The sequence below is a fragment of the Sinocyclocheilus grahami genome, unplaced genomic scaffold (assembly GCF_001515645.1).
Source record: "Sinocyclocheilus grahami isolate Dianchi unplaced genomic scaffold, SAMN03320097.WGS_v1.1 scaffold223.1, whole genome shotgun sequence".
Lineage (NCBI taxonomy): Eukaryota > Metazoa > Chordata > Actinopteri > Cypriniformes > Cyprinidae > Sinocyclocheilus > Sinocyclocheilus grahami.
This window is the reverse complement of record NW_015505402.1, coordinates 1,873,651-1,890,328: the sequence shown is the minus strand read 5'-3', so window position 1 is coordinate 1,890,328 and position 16,678 is coordinate 1,873,651. Positions and strand designations below refer to the sequence as shown.

General features: G+C 41.7%; 1 protein-coding gene across 1 annotated transcript in view; it reads right to left on the bottom strand.

The window, feature by feature from the left end:
- The window catches only part of pde4a (phosphodiesterase 4A, cAMP-specific), a 45,546-nt gene that overhangs the window by 15,226 nt on the left and 13,642 nt on the right, over window positions 1-16,678 (bottom strand). Inside the window, exons 2-4 of the mRNA XM_016287637.1 lie at window positions 973-1,158; window positions 558-594; window positions 351-421 (exon numbers count right to left, since the gene is read on the bottom strand). Coding sequence (XP_016143123.1) covers window positions 351-421; window positions 558-594; window positions 973-1,158 — 294 coding nt within the window. The remainder of the gene's footprint in view (window positions 1-350; window positions 422-557; window positions 595-972; window positions 1,159-16,678) is intronic.

Below are 16,678 nucleotides of genomic sequence, written 5' to 3'. Positions count from 1 at the left end.
TATATATATATATATATATATATATATATATATATATATATATATATATATATATATATATATATATACATATACATTTATAAATATACATTTAAATTTAAAATTACATATATATTAAATTTCATGTTAAAAATATTTTCACATAAATTAAAGTCCCTAACATAAAATCTTATTGTGTGTGTGTGTGTTAAAATTAGTTAGGCTGTGTGAATATGCTTTATTTTGTTCATTATTCATCATTAATAAAATACAAAAATGCTTTATTAGAAAAGACACTAATCTGGCCATAAGGGGGCAGAGCAGAAATAAAGAAACTACTGTTGCATCAATGCTGGAAGAATTAAACTGACTTGTTGGTGGGAGTCGTGACATTGGCGAGAATTGTGAAGTTGCTTCTGACAGTTCGTAGACTAGCCAACACCTGTGTCGAAGAGGAGGAGGAAAAGAGAGAGAGAGCAGTTGAACAGCAGGATATCACTCAACTCCACCTCAGCAAGTCATGACAAGCAATTAGCACTCATTATAAACTGTTTGCCAGACACAACAGTGAGTCTTACCTGAGCAAAAGGGGTGACTATGAGATCTTCAGCATGACTGCAGAAAGAGGAAAGAGAAAAAAATACTATACATTTTGATAAATGTTTACAAATGGTCTTTTACAATATTCAGATGAAGCCAGAATCATCCCCAGGTGTAAAGAAATAGACTCAACCCAACATCAAAACATGCAATTTTTTTTAAGGCCATAATCCAAGCAGCAGTCTCAGTGGTCACTGCCTGCATGCTGCGAGCATGAGCATTTCTAAGGGTGTAACAGTATTATAGTGAGACGGGTAAAGAAGGATTTAGTTGATGTGCTTAATGCTGCATGGTGATTCTGGGATAAAAGAACTTCCTCTGAGGCCTTTTAGGAATGAAAAGTGGAGACAGTAAACAGTGAGACTGTGCTGCGTGTTGAGGGAGACGGCTTACCCCTCGCTGTTGATGGAGGAGTTTCGTGACATGGTCTTGGGGGACATGTCGTAGTCGGAGTCGGAGCGGTAGAGGAAAGATTCCCTTCTCTGACTCTGAGGGAAGGAGGGATGGAGCACCAGCCCAGGACTCGCCTGCGAATCCATAGGGCTGCGGCCAGGAGAGGGCCCATTCTCCCCATCATAGCTGTAGAGAGAGAGAGAAACCAAAATAACAGGGAGAGAACGTAAAAATACATGTTTTGTCATTTAGCTCGAACAAAGCTTTGCCAGTGGCAGCATTAGATTTCCAATCTCTGTCCAACACAGCACAAATAGAGATGTGAAGCACAAACAATCATAATTGCCTCTTACTATAGAGACAGCAAACGCTCTCTGAAAGTAAAAAGAGCTGATGAAGACTGTCACCCTGAACAACCATTAAAGGAAATCACCAGCCTAATCAGAAAAGAATCCTCAGCCGCCACTTCACAATTTATATTCTATGAGCACTATGTGGCTTAAAGAAATAGTTCATGCAAAAATGAAAAACCTGTTATTATCTGCTTACCCACGTCACCAAACCCTTTTACTTTGAATGAAATGTAAGTCACTTTGGATAAAACTGTCTGCCAAATGCATAAATGCAAGTTGGTTCTTGCATGTGCTGTAACCATAAGTGACATGCCAGTTCAAACATGCAAAATAGACATCTGAGAGCTGCCGTGGAACATTTTCTATTCTTAATACTTCAGAAAGCATGGAATATGGTGATGTGGACTTCTTTTATGATGTCCTTTTTTTTTGGTCCCTTATATTTCACAGAAAAATAACCATAGAGGTTTGGAACCACATGTGTGAGTTAATAATAATAATAATGTGGCATAATTTTATATGGGTGAACTACTGCTTTAAGCTTTATACTAAACAGACATCTGTGGAAGGATTAATCCACACACTTTTAGCATTAAACATGTGACTAGTGGCAAAGTACTGGATACAGTGTCTGACCCCATCTGGGGGTATAATAGACGTACTATATTTGCTCAGTTATCGTGGCTCTGTGATAATGAATGAAGACTAGTCATCCGGAGAGCCTAATGACTGCAGAGCTGAAAGTGAGCATGACACCTATTGCAGGTCATTTGCCTGTAGTAAACAAGGCATATAATGCCACCAAATCCAAATGCAAAAGCAGATATAATAAAAGACAGGGAGAATGTTGGAAACAGTGTAAAGTACATAGCTCATCCTCGAACCATTTGGCTGGGATCACCTGTATGCTGCATCAGAGCCTCATACATCTGAAAAAGCAGCTGCCCATGGAGCTCATATTGGGGTCAGGGGTCATGGGCACAGTGCGAGACGAGCCAAGCAGAAGAAAGAGAGGGCTCTTGCATGATTCCAAATTCTTCAATTCTGGTTCCAGCCTCCTATGAGTCATGCCAGGAATTATGGGTACCAGCACCAGCCAAACCTCAAACCAAAGCCTACACTTTAGATGTGAAGCGTCAGAACTAGGCGCCTGCCAAGACTTCAGTCTCTCTCTCGCGCTGTCAGTCACTCTTCCTCCCCCTCACTCCCTTGCTTCTCACAGACAAAACACTAAAACCCCTCTTCCCACACGCAGTGCATGAGGCATCTGAGCTCGTCTCCTGCCCCTAACTGCAGAACTGAAGGTAGTTTTAGCCTGTGGCTATGGAAAGCTCCTGTTTCTGCATAGCAGCTGGTGAGCTGGATCTGGACTACGCCTAGGTTCAAATCTGTATTTTATGCCAGTTGTTTACATTTTCTTTATCACACAGATGTGCCGTGCCTGTGCTGGTCCTTTCTAGCAGCTGCCGTCCCCTCTCTCTGGAGATCCTGAGTGATGTGAATCCACAGTAAACAGGCCCTGCCTGTCGTCTCTATATGCCCCTCGAGACAAACACTGCCTCAGGCTCTTGACCTTACACCTCCTCTTCCCTCTATATCGCTCTCCTTCTCCCGTCAGTCTGCTTTCCATCTAAATCCTTCCTTTTTACAGTTGCTCCTTCTCTTTTTCCACACTCCTTATCTCGCAGCTCACAGAATTCCTCTTGCAGCAATGGGAAGAAGATGGAGTTCACAAGTACTTAAAAAAGCTTGAGGAGAGCAAAAACATGAAGGAGAAGAGGAAGAGCAAGAAGGAGGGGGGTGACTCATGGCCTATCTAAATATTTACATGCCCTAGGTGCATGTACGGCTTCTTCCAAAACCATTTTATTTTTCCAGCAACAACTGCCACACCAATTACACATGACAACACACAGTTGACCTTAAAGAGTCAACGTACCACAGCCTGTCACTATCTGCATAACTACAGCAGTCAGGCTTTACTGCACAGTAGAAATAGCAGCTTTCTGTAAACCCATTTCCTATTATGAAGAACAAGCTCTTTTTCTCAGCATTAACACTGCGCCTTTCACTCGGAGTGTGTTGCTTTTTGTGCACTGTATTCATGCCTGTAGAGGTAGTGTATGTATATGTGTGTGTGTGTGTGCGAGAGAGAGAGTGAATGTGTGGGCGCACACGAATGCTCCTGGTTTTCTGTCTGTGCTTCACTTTAATGCCTCCTGTAGTCATGTGACATTTGTGCTGCTCAGAGACTATCCACAAAGGAGCAAACAATAAGAAATGAGAAGCCTTGTCAACCAGTTTCCCCCTCTCCACCCCTTTCTTGTGTTGTGAATCGAGCCCCTCTCTTTCACCCTCATTCTACCTCCTTCTCTCCGTCTCTGGCTTTTTACCAGTCTCTGATTCTTCTGTCTCTCAAAGATCTCTGCCTTTCACTGCCTCCTTCTCTGTAATTTGTGTCTATAGCTGTGACTCAGCCCAGAATAAAAAGCAAGCAGAATGCATGCTGCGATATTGGAGTTCTCATTTGTTTATAAGGCACAAGAGACACACTTGCTATACCCTCATAGACACACAATCAAAGGGTATTTTGTGTGTTTGTGTGTGTGGAACTGTCGTGTCAAACACTGCATCACTAACTCTTGGAAATAAAAAGGAATATAATATTTGCTGTTTTAGGAATTGTTATAAATAACATTAACATCAAGCTACACATCTATGTGTGCAAATGGCATGTCTTAATAATCATAAAATAATTGTGGAAGAAGAAGCAGCAATTATCTTGCATCAGTAATCAATGAGGGTGGAAAAATGCATTAAGCTTTCATCATAGATAATGTACTCGCAAAATACACACCCAACGCACTTTTTCACACGCTGTGAGTGCAGGATATGCCATTGGCAGCTCTGGCTTTCATTCGGCGATAACAGAACCCCTGGAGAGTAGCACTCTGGACAATGACATGATGATCATAGGGGGGCACAGAGGAAAGGATTTGTGCCAGCTGGGTGAGTTTCCTATAAAAGATAACACATTAGCATCAGCACATCCCTGTGCCTCTGAAAACAGTCCCTAGTGAATTGATTGGGTTGTTCATGTTTCTTCTACGCCACGCAAAATGACCTTGGAGTGACTGTAAAAAGCTGCAACCTTAATTCCAGAAGACAAGAAAAGCAATTACTGCTTTCAAATACAAAGGTGCTCAAACTGATGCACACCAAAGTCTAAAAATAAAAGGAATGGTTATACGGTAAAAGTCCTGAGGGAAGAATTAAAATTCATAATAGCTCACACATGTAACCCCTGAAGGCTTCACACAATGAGAATGTCTTCCTAACGTCCAAGAGGCTGCCTGAATGTGACAGCACAATTAAAGTAATTTGATAAATGTTGTACCATCCTCTACACAGTCCAGGAAAGTGCGAGTGGAGACATGATTCGTTCAGAGGTTTTCGAGATGGCAGTTTTGAAATTAATTGAATATACATCTGGGCCTATAAGTAATAGAGCGTGTAATGCTCTAAAAGAAGTAGCTTTGAGTCACAAGGATTTGGACTAAAAGACGACGCACCAAATAAACGTATGCACTAAAACTACCCCCATTTTCCCTCCGAGATCACAATCTTAATGCCACCACAATGTAATCCCAAATTTATATGTGAACCATCGACCCCTCATCTGAAGAGCTTGCCTCATGTACATCCTGCAGAACTTACTTCCCATTTGCCACTACAAAGTGTTCCGGTAGCTCATTCCGAATGTTCTCACTTACAGAGCAATAATAAAATAATTTGATTATGTTCCATTAATACTCTTGGCTTTAAAAGGCTTTGAAGTTTGAGTCAAGAAGCTGATTGAATTAATTAAAACTTGGTGTACAGTATGTGGGGAACAGCATGGAGGATTTACAGACTCACTCCATCCAATGACCATCTTATTGAGTTCTTACTACCAGTAAACACAAAACCTGGGCCCTAGAGACTCTCAAGCTCCCTGAGCACCAGGGGCGTGTCTAGAGCATTTTAAATGGGGGGGGGGAAATGTTGTGTTTGCGGAATGATGCATGTTATAATACATCGTTTACACTCACTAAACAAAGAGTGACAGCGTTTTAGTGGTTATGAGCATTCTTTGCAAGCTTTCTAGTCAATAATCCATTTAAAATGTAGCCTAGCCTAGTTTTTCAGCCACACACACGTTGCACAAGTTTCGGGAATGATGTCAGTATATTTATGCGGGATTCACTCTTGAAGTAGCAGTAATTGACATAGTGATAACCATAGCAACAGACGGGACTAAATATGTGAAAATGTGCATTAAGACTAGAGCACCCTCACTCATTTCAGAAGCACCCTCAGTGATTATTTCTGGAACCTGGTTGATACGCTTTTATTGCAAAACTATATACAAAAACAACAAAATACAAATGCACTAAATAAAATAGTTGAATAAATGCATATTTACAATTTAAGCTCTTAACTAAAATAAGTAGGCTATTAATAAAATAAATAACTAGAGAAGGCTGACTCTAATCAGCTTGCTTCCATTTAGTGAGATAAGCCTACTCCTCACCTGAATTAGAAAAAAAGCTCTTCGTCTTCAGTGATGCGAAGACAACGTTTGAGCGTGTACACGCAATATTTGAGTGAGAGCAGAGCCAATTCATAAAAGAACAATATTTAAAAGCACACGTCCAGTTTTGTGTGAGTGAAGGAAATCCGCTTGGGAGTGGAGAGATTCGTCCTCGCGCACATGGATCGCGTAACATTATTCGCTCTCGACATTGTCATTAAGATCACACTATAGAAACCGCCTAAAATTAAGTATAAAGAAGAGAAGAAAGCGGCCCTAGGCAGCTGCCTACACATGCCAGGATCTGCCACTGCCAGATGCAGTTATAAATTTACTAAAAACAAGCCTATCGCAAGACATCTGGTAGGGGGGGCACCTGGGGTGGCCAGCCAAATTTCAGGGGGGGCCGGTGCCACCCCTGGCCACCACGTAGACACGCCCTTGCTGAGCACACGGCTGTAGTCCATCAGCGGAGCAAAGTGAATTCTTTAAGTGGGAAGAGCAAAAGACCTCTCACTAAAAAAACAACAACTTAATTCTCTCCCTTTCGGTTAATGATTAACACCTCCTCCGACCTCCAACCACCACCACCCGCTCGCCCGTTCCCAGCACGGCAGCCTGAATGGAGAGTGACAGTTATTTCCTGCCTCCACTTTCTCCGCTGCCAAGCACAGATGCTTGTTGCTTGTGCACCAAGTGCACACCAACGCCCCCGATGACTGCCTCCCCCTCTCTTCACCCAGGCATTTAGCACCTGGTTGATTGCTGCGTTCAGGAGGGGGCCAGAGGAGAGGGTAGATATAGGGGAGTGGGGGGCAATCATAAAATCAGTGGTGACTGTATATGATGCTGTCACATCGCTGGCTCTTTAATCAGCAGCTGAAACCATGTGATAGAGCTTTTATTGTGGCACCCTGTCCCTTTGGCAGTGCATTACAGCGAACTGTGTCTCATCAGTCCCCACTCTGACTCACAGAGATATTTAAGGGAGCGTGTGGAACACTCTCTTCCAGCAGCTAACGTCATGGTGAAACCTACAAGGCTCCTGATGTTCCGCAGCTCAGCCTCTTCCCTCGAGACAGGTGAGTGACCAGCTCCCAGAGGGCAGGTAAGCATAGAAGCTGAAAGCCGGCTGTGATCTGCACTGGAGGCTGTGCCCTGTGTCACAGTCCCGCACAAACACGCAGGCAGGACTGAAAGATGCAGGCTGGCCATGCTGTGCTTCCTGGCGTGAAGTCATCTTGCCGGACACCGTGCTCCAGGTCAGATAAGAGAGCTGGGGATTACAGCAGATTATCTGACAGACAGGATCAGAAGCACCCCGTTGAAAGTGTCCCAACAGTGAGAGCTCTACCATTACAGACAAGCCAGGCATCTGCCCTCATGAAGAGGCTTTAAAGCCTTGATACCATTGATTCAGCTGTACAGTCATTTCTCTGAGAGCCATTGAGAAGATTGCTTTTACTATCTATATTATGGCTGGATGCGTTTCCAAATTCCATATAAGCCTGGGTTTTGCACATAGAGTGACTCTTCTGTGGTGTGCGATGTCGGAGTCCTGTACAGACATGATAGACTGCCACAAAACCTGATTTACTACCGTCCTGCTCCCTGTCTGTTTCCGATATCTCGGAGTAACACTGCATCAGTCATTCGTGCATTAATTTGTTCTTTGGCTTGATTTCTCTGTTTTCATTAAAGTTCTTGTGGGATACCTTTCAGTTCTTATTAGCCAAATGATATTAGCACACTGCTGACTTCAAGAACAGTACTCCGTCTTCGCTATAAATAAATGCACCCCAGAAAATTTTGTCAGCATTAACATCAGCATTCATGTCTTTCCAAGCCAGTGTAACTGAGAAGAAAAGAGAAGAAAAAGAAGAAAATACTGAGACTTTCAAGCTTTAAAAAGGACCCAAAAACATAAAGTATCATACTATTGGTCCATACATCTTGCACACTATAGTCTTCTGGTAACTTTATTTGATAAATGGAACAAAATTTAAGTTGTAATTCACTGAAAAGAAAATGTCTAATTCATAAACTAATTGTTTGAGTCAGACAATTTCTTTACTTCACAGATTATTCATCAATAACAATGTAAATTTCAGTCTGTTCCTCACACTTCTCATGACTTTTATGGTGTTTTATGTTGTTTTTATATATTTTTAAAGCTTTAAAGTTTTAGTCGCCATTTATTGTAATTGAATGGGGAAAAAAATCAACCAGTATCACAATTTCATCTTTAGTGTTTCAGGGAACAAAGAAAGCCATACAAAGTTATACATTATCTTTATACAATTATCTTTGAATTACAATTTTTGGGTGAACTATTCCTTAAAATCTTTCAAAATTGATGCCTAAAAACATAACCCTTGTTGTGAACCACATTCATGACTGGCAGGCTGGCAATACATGATGCTGTTCACTGCCCCACAGCACTCTCCTCTCAATCCCATCCTGCAGTGTCACCCAAATGTGACCTCATAACAGCAAACTTCACCCATTGAACCCCACTGCCATGCCACAGTAACCAGCACTGAGAAACATTACTCAGTGGTGTTGGCACTGCCCAAGCCAAGCAGCCAACAGCCTGCCAGCTCCCTGCTCAAATACTCAAATCTGACTAATTCCTACTGAGTACAGCCATTGGCACCCCAAAGGCTCTCTCTACCCCCGCTACGTTCACTCCTTTCATTCCCTAGTGCGACTCAGCTCACTAACCTTTTATATAGAAATCGTCCCTGTGCATCTAGGGGCCATGAGGAGTAAAGGGAAACTATTAAGAATCTGTTTTCCAGCATTCACATCTTTTAACAAGCTTTAGTGAACTGAAATGTCAGGGGGAAGCCCTGAACAAGTGTTTGTTTTAATGAGGGTTGCTTGCGATTAGCATCTGTCTGCTTTCAACACTCAGCAGCACTTGAGCACTTCCATCCTCACTGGTTTCAGGATACTGGGATTTATAGCACATCATAGGCTGAATATATAAATGGACTGGGAGGAAGATACACAGAGGACCATGTGCAACTGAAACTATTTCATTCTCAGACACAATAGCTGAACTGAAAAATGGAAGTCTTGAGCTTTGTTCAAATCTTACGTAATCAAAAATAGACACTTAAGTAAGCTGCGATGCTCCATTTCACTGCATGACGACATATTGATTTGTTAATAGCACCAATCGAAAATCATTTCCTAGTGTAATGACCAAGACAAAGAAGTTACTGAGGAAAGGAATTCCATAATCAAGAAAGCAGTGGTCAGTTGGCTGTCTAACAAAGGCCCTTCAGAGACACCATTAGAGACATCGCAACTGAACTGGAAATAAAATTAACACACTGATCCATGTAATGAGCCAATCAGGGATATTGACACTACCCCGGATCCAGTAAAAGCATTCATCCTGTGCTTTTAGACGGCACATAGAGTATCATGCTGCATACACCAAATCTGTAATGTACAAACCAGCTTCCAGAGCTGCACCCCCGCCCTGATCTCCTAGTGCAGCCCACACACAGAGGGGTATTTTTAGCGTATCACCCTGTCTCTGAGATGGAAAGCATAACTCCCCCTCTGCAGGCTGGGGCTGCTAGGGCTCTGTTATTTTAATCCAGACTGGAGAGAAAGAAAGAAAGAGATACAGAAAAAGAGGGAGGGAGTGAGTCATCAAGAGCTACCTTTGTGTCACTGTAGAGTTGTCTTCTGCAGCACCATCATCTCTCCATCTCTCTCTGCACCAATCTATCTGTTACATTTCAGACAAATATCATTGCTATTTATCTATCTATCTATCTATCTATCTATCTATCTATCTATCTATCTATCTATCTATACACTGATCATCCACAGCATTAAAACCACTGACAAGTGAAGTGAATAACATTTGATTTTATCATTACACTGATACCTGTCAAGGGGTGGGATATATAAAACAGCAAGTAAACAGTCAGCTCTTGAATTTAATGTTTTGGAAGCAGGAAAAATGGGCAAGTGAAAAGATCTGAGTGACTCTGACAAGGGTCAAATAGTGATTGCTAGACAACTGGTTCAGAGCACAATTCTGTGGGGTGTTCCCACTTTGCAGTGGTTAATACAAAAGTGGTGCGGGGAAGGACAACTGGTGAGCCGGCATCAGGGTCATGGGTGCCCAAGCCTCAATGATGCATGTGGGGAGCGAATGCTAACCTGTCTGCTCCAATCACACAGAAGAGCTACTGTAGCTCAAATTGCTGAAAAATGTAATGCTGGCCATGATAGAAAGGTGTCAGAAAGCATCACAGTTTGCTGCATATGGAGCTACATAGCCCATGATGACCCCTGTCCACTAACAAAAGTGCCTACAATGGGCATATGAGTGTCAGAACTGTACCATGGAGCAATAGAAGAAGGTTGTCTGATGAATCACATTTTCTTTTAGATCAGGTGGATTGCTGTGGGAGTCATTTACCTGGGGAGGACGCAGGCACAAGCAGTGTTATGCAGTTTTCTGCTAGGAAACCTTTGTTCATGGCATTCGACTAGATGATGACTAGATCTATCTATCTATCTATCTATCTATCTATCTATCTATCTATCTATCTATCTATCTATCTATCTATCTATCTCTTCTGATTTCCATTTGTGTTTTCCACTGTGTAAATCTGAAGTTCCTGTCTTCCCTCTTTGTGCCAGACAGTTTATTAATGATATTTTATCTAATATGGCAACCTTCACAATCGATTTGTCACACAAAATTTATAAAGACACAATGATATGATACCAGAGTATGAAAAACATATCATGAATGCTGACTGGTATAATGAGGGAAATTGAAATGATGAGTTTAATTGTAGGAAACAGGATAAGAATGTGAGCAGTGTTTTCATTTGGTAATGGTATTTTATTATGTATTTTTTTATTAATTTGTAAAACCAGTCTCCAGGTTATGGTAGTTGGCCTAGCAGAACGGCACTGATAGACAGATGAGTGGCACTGAATTGTCAACAGTGGAGAGCAATAAAAGATTTAAACAGAAGCCTATGAGGGTACATTCACTTCAACATAGGTATTACACCTATATTTTTCTTAGGATTAATTAAGTTATCCTGAGAGGATAATAATTATGCTCATTGATAGAAAAGGCAAAAACAGTCATTAGTGAGAGAGCGAAGAAATCTATTCCATGGAGCATTTTGCTTAAACCACAGTCACCCTGAGGCTACATGCTAGTCACATTGTGTTGTTTTAGGAGACTCTGTCAAAGCTAAAAAGTTTAAAAAGATTTGAGACAGAAAAATGATATTTTAATTTTGTCTGAAGGAAGTGTCAGGCTCTTTTTCACAATGCAGAGGCGCTGCCTGACATCTGTCAATCTGTGTCACTCCAGCTGTGAAGCCCCTCCAAAATCAATATTATCTTAATGTTTGCAGCCTTGACCTCTATATCAGCAAATGGGCATCAGCAGTGGTTGACACTGACTTGCTTTTACTAGAAAGAACAGCTCAGACTCTGGATTGGTGATGTTATGCTTTCTTATCGAATCCCACTGGCTTTTATTTATAGTGTTTTCACACACTTTTATAGTTCATGTGATTTGATTGTGTTTGACGTCGGGCTACTTTAAGGCAATGGCCTGCATCACATTGAGAAAGAGCTTTATGTGAGAGTTTGTCACTTTATCTTCAATTGGAAAAGTGGCTGGATTATTTTAGACACTTGGGTCCAGGGCTGGTAATGCTGAAGGATCCATTTAGGCTGTGCATCTAGACTTATGCACTAAAAATGGGCTAGACAGCATCATAGACAGCATCTTTGTTTCTGCAGCTGCATTTGTCTTATCTGGTCCTCTCTCTCCCACTCGCTCATGAACAAAATCATTCTTTTTCAGCTCCTTTTACCTCTTCTCATGTGTGTCTCTTAGCACTCCATCTTTCACAATCTATTCGGTCACTCCTCAGTACACAGAAAGTAAATCTTTCCACATCTGACCACCCTCTGATGAATGGACTTCAATCACTGCTCAGCCAAGCGATACATTAATGCATGTAGACATCATGTTCCGATTGATATTTATGATGGTAATTGAAGGCGAGACATATAGTGGTTTTTGAGACATTGTGGTTACTGACTGTGCACTGGGAGTAGTTATTGGCTGTGGATTGAGTGGATGCAGCGGAGGAAGCGATTATTGGTGGAGAGATGAAAAAAGGGCAGAAACATAGGGCAGTAGAAAAGCTTTACTTACAATTGTAGAAACACATATTTTTCTATTTACATGTGACAGCAATGAAAAACATGGATGCATGTGAAAAAACAGAGAGGAATGTGTCAAAACCTAAATAGAATGAGGAAGAAACTGTTATTAAGGAGTGTTGTCAAACTCCCATTGCGTTGTGCTTAGTTGTTTTTGGTTGCCGAGCAACATAAGAACTTGACACATTAATATAAAATTCTGCTGATGTGCAGTGGCTTTGAATGCGGCTCATTGTGCTTTTGTAATATTATTTTATTTTGTTTTTAACTCATGTTACATAATGTGAAGCTGTTTGGGCACTGATGCCAGATTTATCATTCATTTGTTATGAATAATCATCTTTTGGATGGCATCCATCAAGATCCAAATAAAAAGAAAAAATAATGAAATTAGATGAAGTACCTTTCAGTTGTTAAGCAATTAATTTACCGGACAGTCCGAAAAATTTATAAATTTAAAATATAAGCCATTTTTGATGATATAAAAATATAAACATATAGCCTATGTCCGTTATGTGTATATATACACTGAACAAAATTATAAACGCAACACTTTTGTTTTTGCCCCCATTTTTCATGAGCTGAACTCAAAGATCTAAGACTTTTTCTATGTACATAAAAGGCGTATTTCTCTCAAATATTGTTCACAAATCTGTCTAAATCTGTGTTAGTGAGCACTTCTCCTTTGCCGAGATAATCCATCCACCTCACAGGTGAGGCATATCAAGATGCAGATTAGACAGCATGATTATTGCACAGGTGTGCCTTAGGCTGGCCTCAATAAAAGGCCACTCTAAAATGTGCTGTTTTATTGTTTGGGGGGGTCCGGGGGGGTCCGAAATCCAGTCAGTATCTGGTGTGACCACCATTTGCCTCACGCAGTGCAACACATCTCCTTCGCATAGAGTTGATCGGGTTGTTGATTGTGGCCTGTGGAATGTTGGTCCACTCCTCTTCAATGGCTGTGCGAAGTTGCTGGATATTGGCAGGAACTGGAACACGCTGTCGTATACGCCGATCCAGAGCATCCCAAACATGCTCAATGGGTGACATGTCCGGTGAGTATGCTGGCCATGCAAGAACTGGGATGTTTTCAGCTTCCAGGAATTGTGTACAGATCCTTGCAACATGGGGCCGTGCATTATCATGCTGCAACATGAGGTAATGGTCGTGGATGAATGGCACAACAATGGGCCTCAGGATCTCGTCACGGTATCTCTGTGCATTCAAAATGCCATCAATAAAATGCATCTCTGTTTGTTGTCCATAACATACAACTGCCCATACCATAACCCCACTGCCACCATGGGCCACTCGATCCCCAACGTTGACATCAGCAAACCGGATATGCCACACCTGTGAGGTGGATGGATTATCTCGGCAAAGGAGAAGTGCTCACTAACACAGATTTAGACAGATTTGTGAACAATATTTGAGAGAAATAGGCCTTTTGTGTATATAGAAAAAGTCTTAGTTCAGCTCATGAAAAATGGGGGCAAAAACAAAAGTGTTGCATTTATAATTTTGTTCAGTGTAGATATAAAGATAGATAGATTATATAATTAATTTCAAATCATGTTTTAAGATTTTAGTCATACTGCCCAGTGCCCACCCCTAGCAGCTAAAGGGTTAAAAGAACTGTAGAGCACCAATAGCCCCTGATGAGCCGCAGCCTTGCTTTAAGAGCGTCTGCTCTTGGAGGCTCTAGCAGCGTATGGCAGAGAGCATGTATGGGCTGCCGACCAGCAGTATGGCCAAACAGACTGGTTGTCTCCCACTCTGTCCCCAGACACATGCAAATAGTCAGTGACACTCGCACATACAGGCACATACAGGCACATACTCACAAACACATACGCTAGCACGTGCTCGCAACGCCAGAATTCGCCTTGCTCGTCATGAGAACTGGCTAATTTTGGTTGGACCTTTTAACTTGAAGAGAGCCATTTAACTACAAAAAACACATCTGACATAAAATCCAGCCTGTCAAGCTGATTGCAGCCATTAGAGTAAAACACAGGTTGCTGAAGAATTTTTATGGTACTGTGGTGTTAAGCACATTCGCCTGATAAAAGACAGATCACAAGAAAAAACGGCACACCCTGAGCAGAGGTGTGGTGAAATTGCAGGAACAGTATAAACTGCCTTATCAAATCCATAAACATTGATACTACAAAAACACTGGAAGCCAGACACATTCAATTTACAAATGGCCACAGCCGTTCTAATGAGAAAAATAAGGTGGATACAAAAATTATTGTAGTTTTTTATTTGTTTACTTCGTATTCAGAAATTTCAGCAACTTGCTAACTTTAAAGTAGCAATGTAAAGGAAATAACACCATATCTTTTATGATTATCGAAAAAGAAAAAATGTAAGGCGAGTACTAGGTTCTGTCCATTGGTTGTTGATTGGATGGAAGTAGATCTGAATGCGAGCTTGCAGTCAATTAGAATTAAGGGGCAGAGTTTAAGCAGACTAAATTAAGTCTGACATACGTCACCAGAAGGAAGTCTATCATGAATTGAACTGAAAAACAGCCATGCAAACTCTAGTTTTCATGCACTTATGCATACACACTGCACTTTTTCGAAGCAAGATACAGATGTGATGCTCAGTTCACACTGGATGTTGAGGCTGGTTGGATTTAATCTCATTATAGTAGGAGCTTGGGGCCTCCTATCCTATTTATAGCGCTCACAAAGAGACAGGCTGGATCCACAAGGTCATGCTGCTGTGGCCTCATGAGTGATACAACATGACCCAATCACAGCTGGGGTCAGCCTCGAATTTGATTTGGCCAAATGGAAGACCGCCATGGATCCGTTATGACAGCGGGCATCACTAGCACCACTTCTTCCTTTCATCTGCCCTACCTCTCTTTCCCTCTGTCTCTTTCTCCTACTCTCACCCATCTTTCTCTCCCTCTGTGCACTCTCCCTGTCCCTTTCCTGTCCTCGGTCCACCTGTCTATCTCCACAGAACGCCTAGACTCCTGCGTCGACTCCCATCACGACGACAGGATTTAAACATAGACGACGACAAGTGCCCTAATCTGTCACGGGCGATAAGCATCTCAGGAGCAGAAGGAGAGGGGGTGGGGTGAGCGCAGCGATGTGTGTGTCAACATCACATTCCACTGCATTCCATTCAGTTACGGTGTTTATCATTCGTTTGGAGTTCCATGTAAGCATAACATGGGATACACAAATATACAGCTGAAAAAAGTGTCCGATAGCCTTCGTCGTCAGTATAAGGCCTGACTAAACGATCATTTCACACACACACAGGGGCAAACACGTAAACAAGTGCAGAGAGGACAGGAGAAGCTGGAGAAGTAGGGCAAGTGAAAGAGCAGACTGCGATAATCTGAATTTAAGAGGGAGAAACAAGGTCTCGCTGTGCTTAGTGTTGATGCTAATGAATTACCCTTGTTGGAGTTATCACTGGCTCTCTGCCCGTTCCTGGCATCACAGGAAATTTCAGTTCCTGCTCTTTTGCAGATGTCCAGACCCCCGCTGCCAATCACAGTGCAGCAGAGCACAGCGCTGCTGGGGAAATCTCTAACCCATGGGCCCATCCAGAACCAGCACTCAAGGGCCTTTCACACTGACTGCACTTGGTTCATCGCCATTCTAAACCCCAAATTTCAATTACGTTCCTAATTTTAGATGTAAAGGAGCATTACATACTTGTAATTTATAAGTGGGGTTAGCACTGCTTTTTACACCGGGGTTATGAAACCCTGCTCCAGAGCAGAGTTAGCACTGCTTTTGCTGTGTTAGCCCCACATGAAATGATGCAGTGTTAGAATGTTAATGCTAAATGTTTAGCAACACAACAGACAACAGTTCCTCATGTTCACATGCTTTGGACTGTCACAAAAACACTACGCAATGTATAGCAGTTGTTTCAACATTTGAGGGGAAAAATGTCAAATGGTAATGGAAAATGTGTCAACTGGAGGTTGAAACGTCAATTTATAATCAGAAAAGTATTTTGAGGAAATCCAGTCATTCCGATTAGTAATCTGTGCAATCGGGAGTTTGGGCAGAAAAGTTTGTCAGGAAGATTTGGTAGTCACGTGAATTCAGTGCCTGAACCTACAGAAAGCTGCTTGGTTTGAAAGTGAGTTTGTGTGAGTTGTGCTTTATACATCTCTACACTATTGACAATGGACATTTTTTGCCTGCAAAATTTTGCTGAAATTGCAATAACGTGACTGCACTTATAGTACATTCAGCAATATATTGAGGATGCACAATGCTAGAGTCGTTATGTAAACAGGCTGCATGCTGTGTTCGTCCAACCAATGACACTGACACCACAAAAAAACAATAAGGACTATGACCTGCTGTTTAGGAATGTACAATTTGAAATGTCAGCTTATGAATAGGGCTGGGTATCGAGTTCGATACTTTTTAGGCACCGAATTAATTGCCTCTATACCATCGAGTATCGAAAAATCAATGTCTTGTCGTTCGGTACCAAATTTCCATACCTAAGGAGTTAATCAAGGAAAAACACTACGTGTTCGACTTGACAC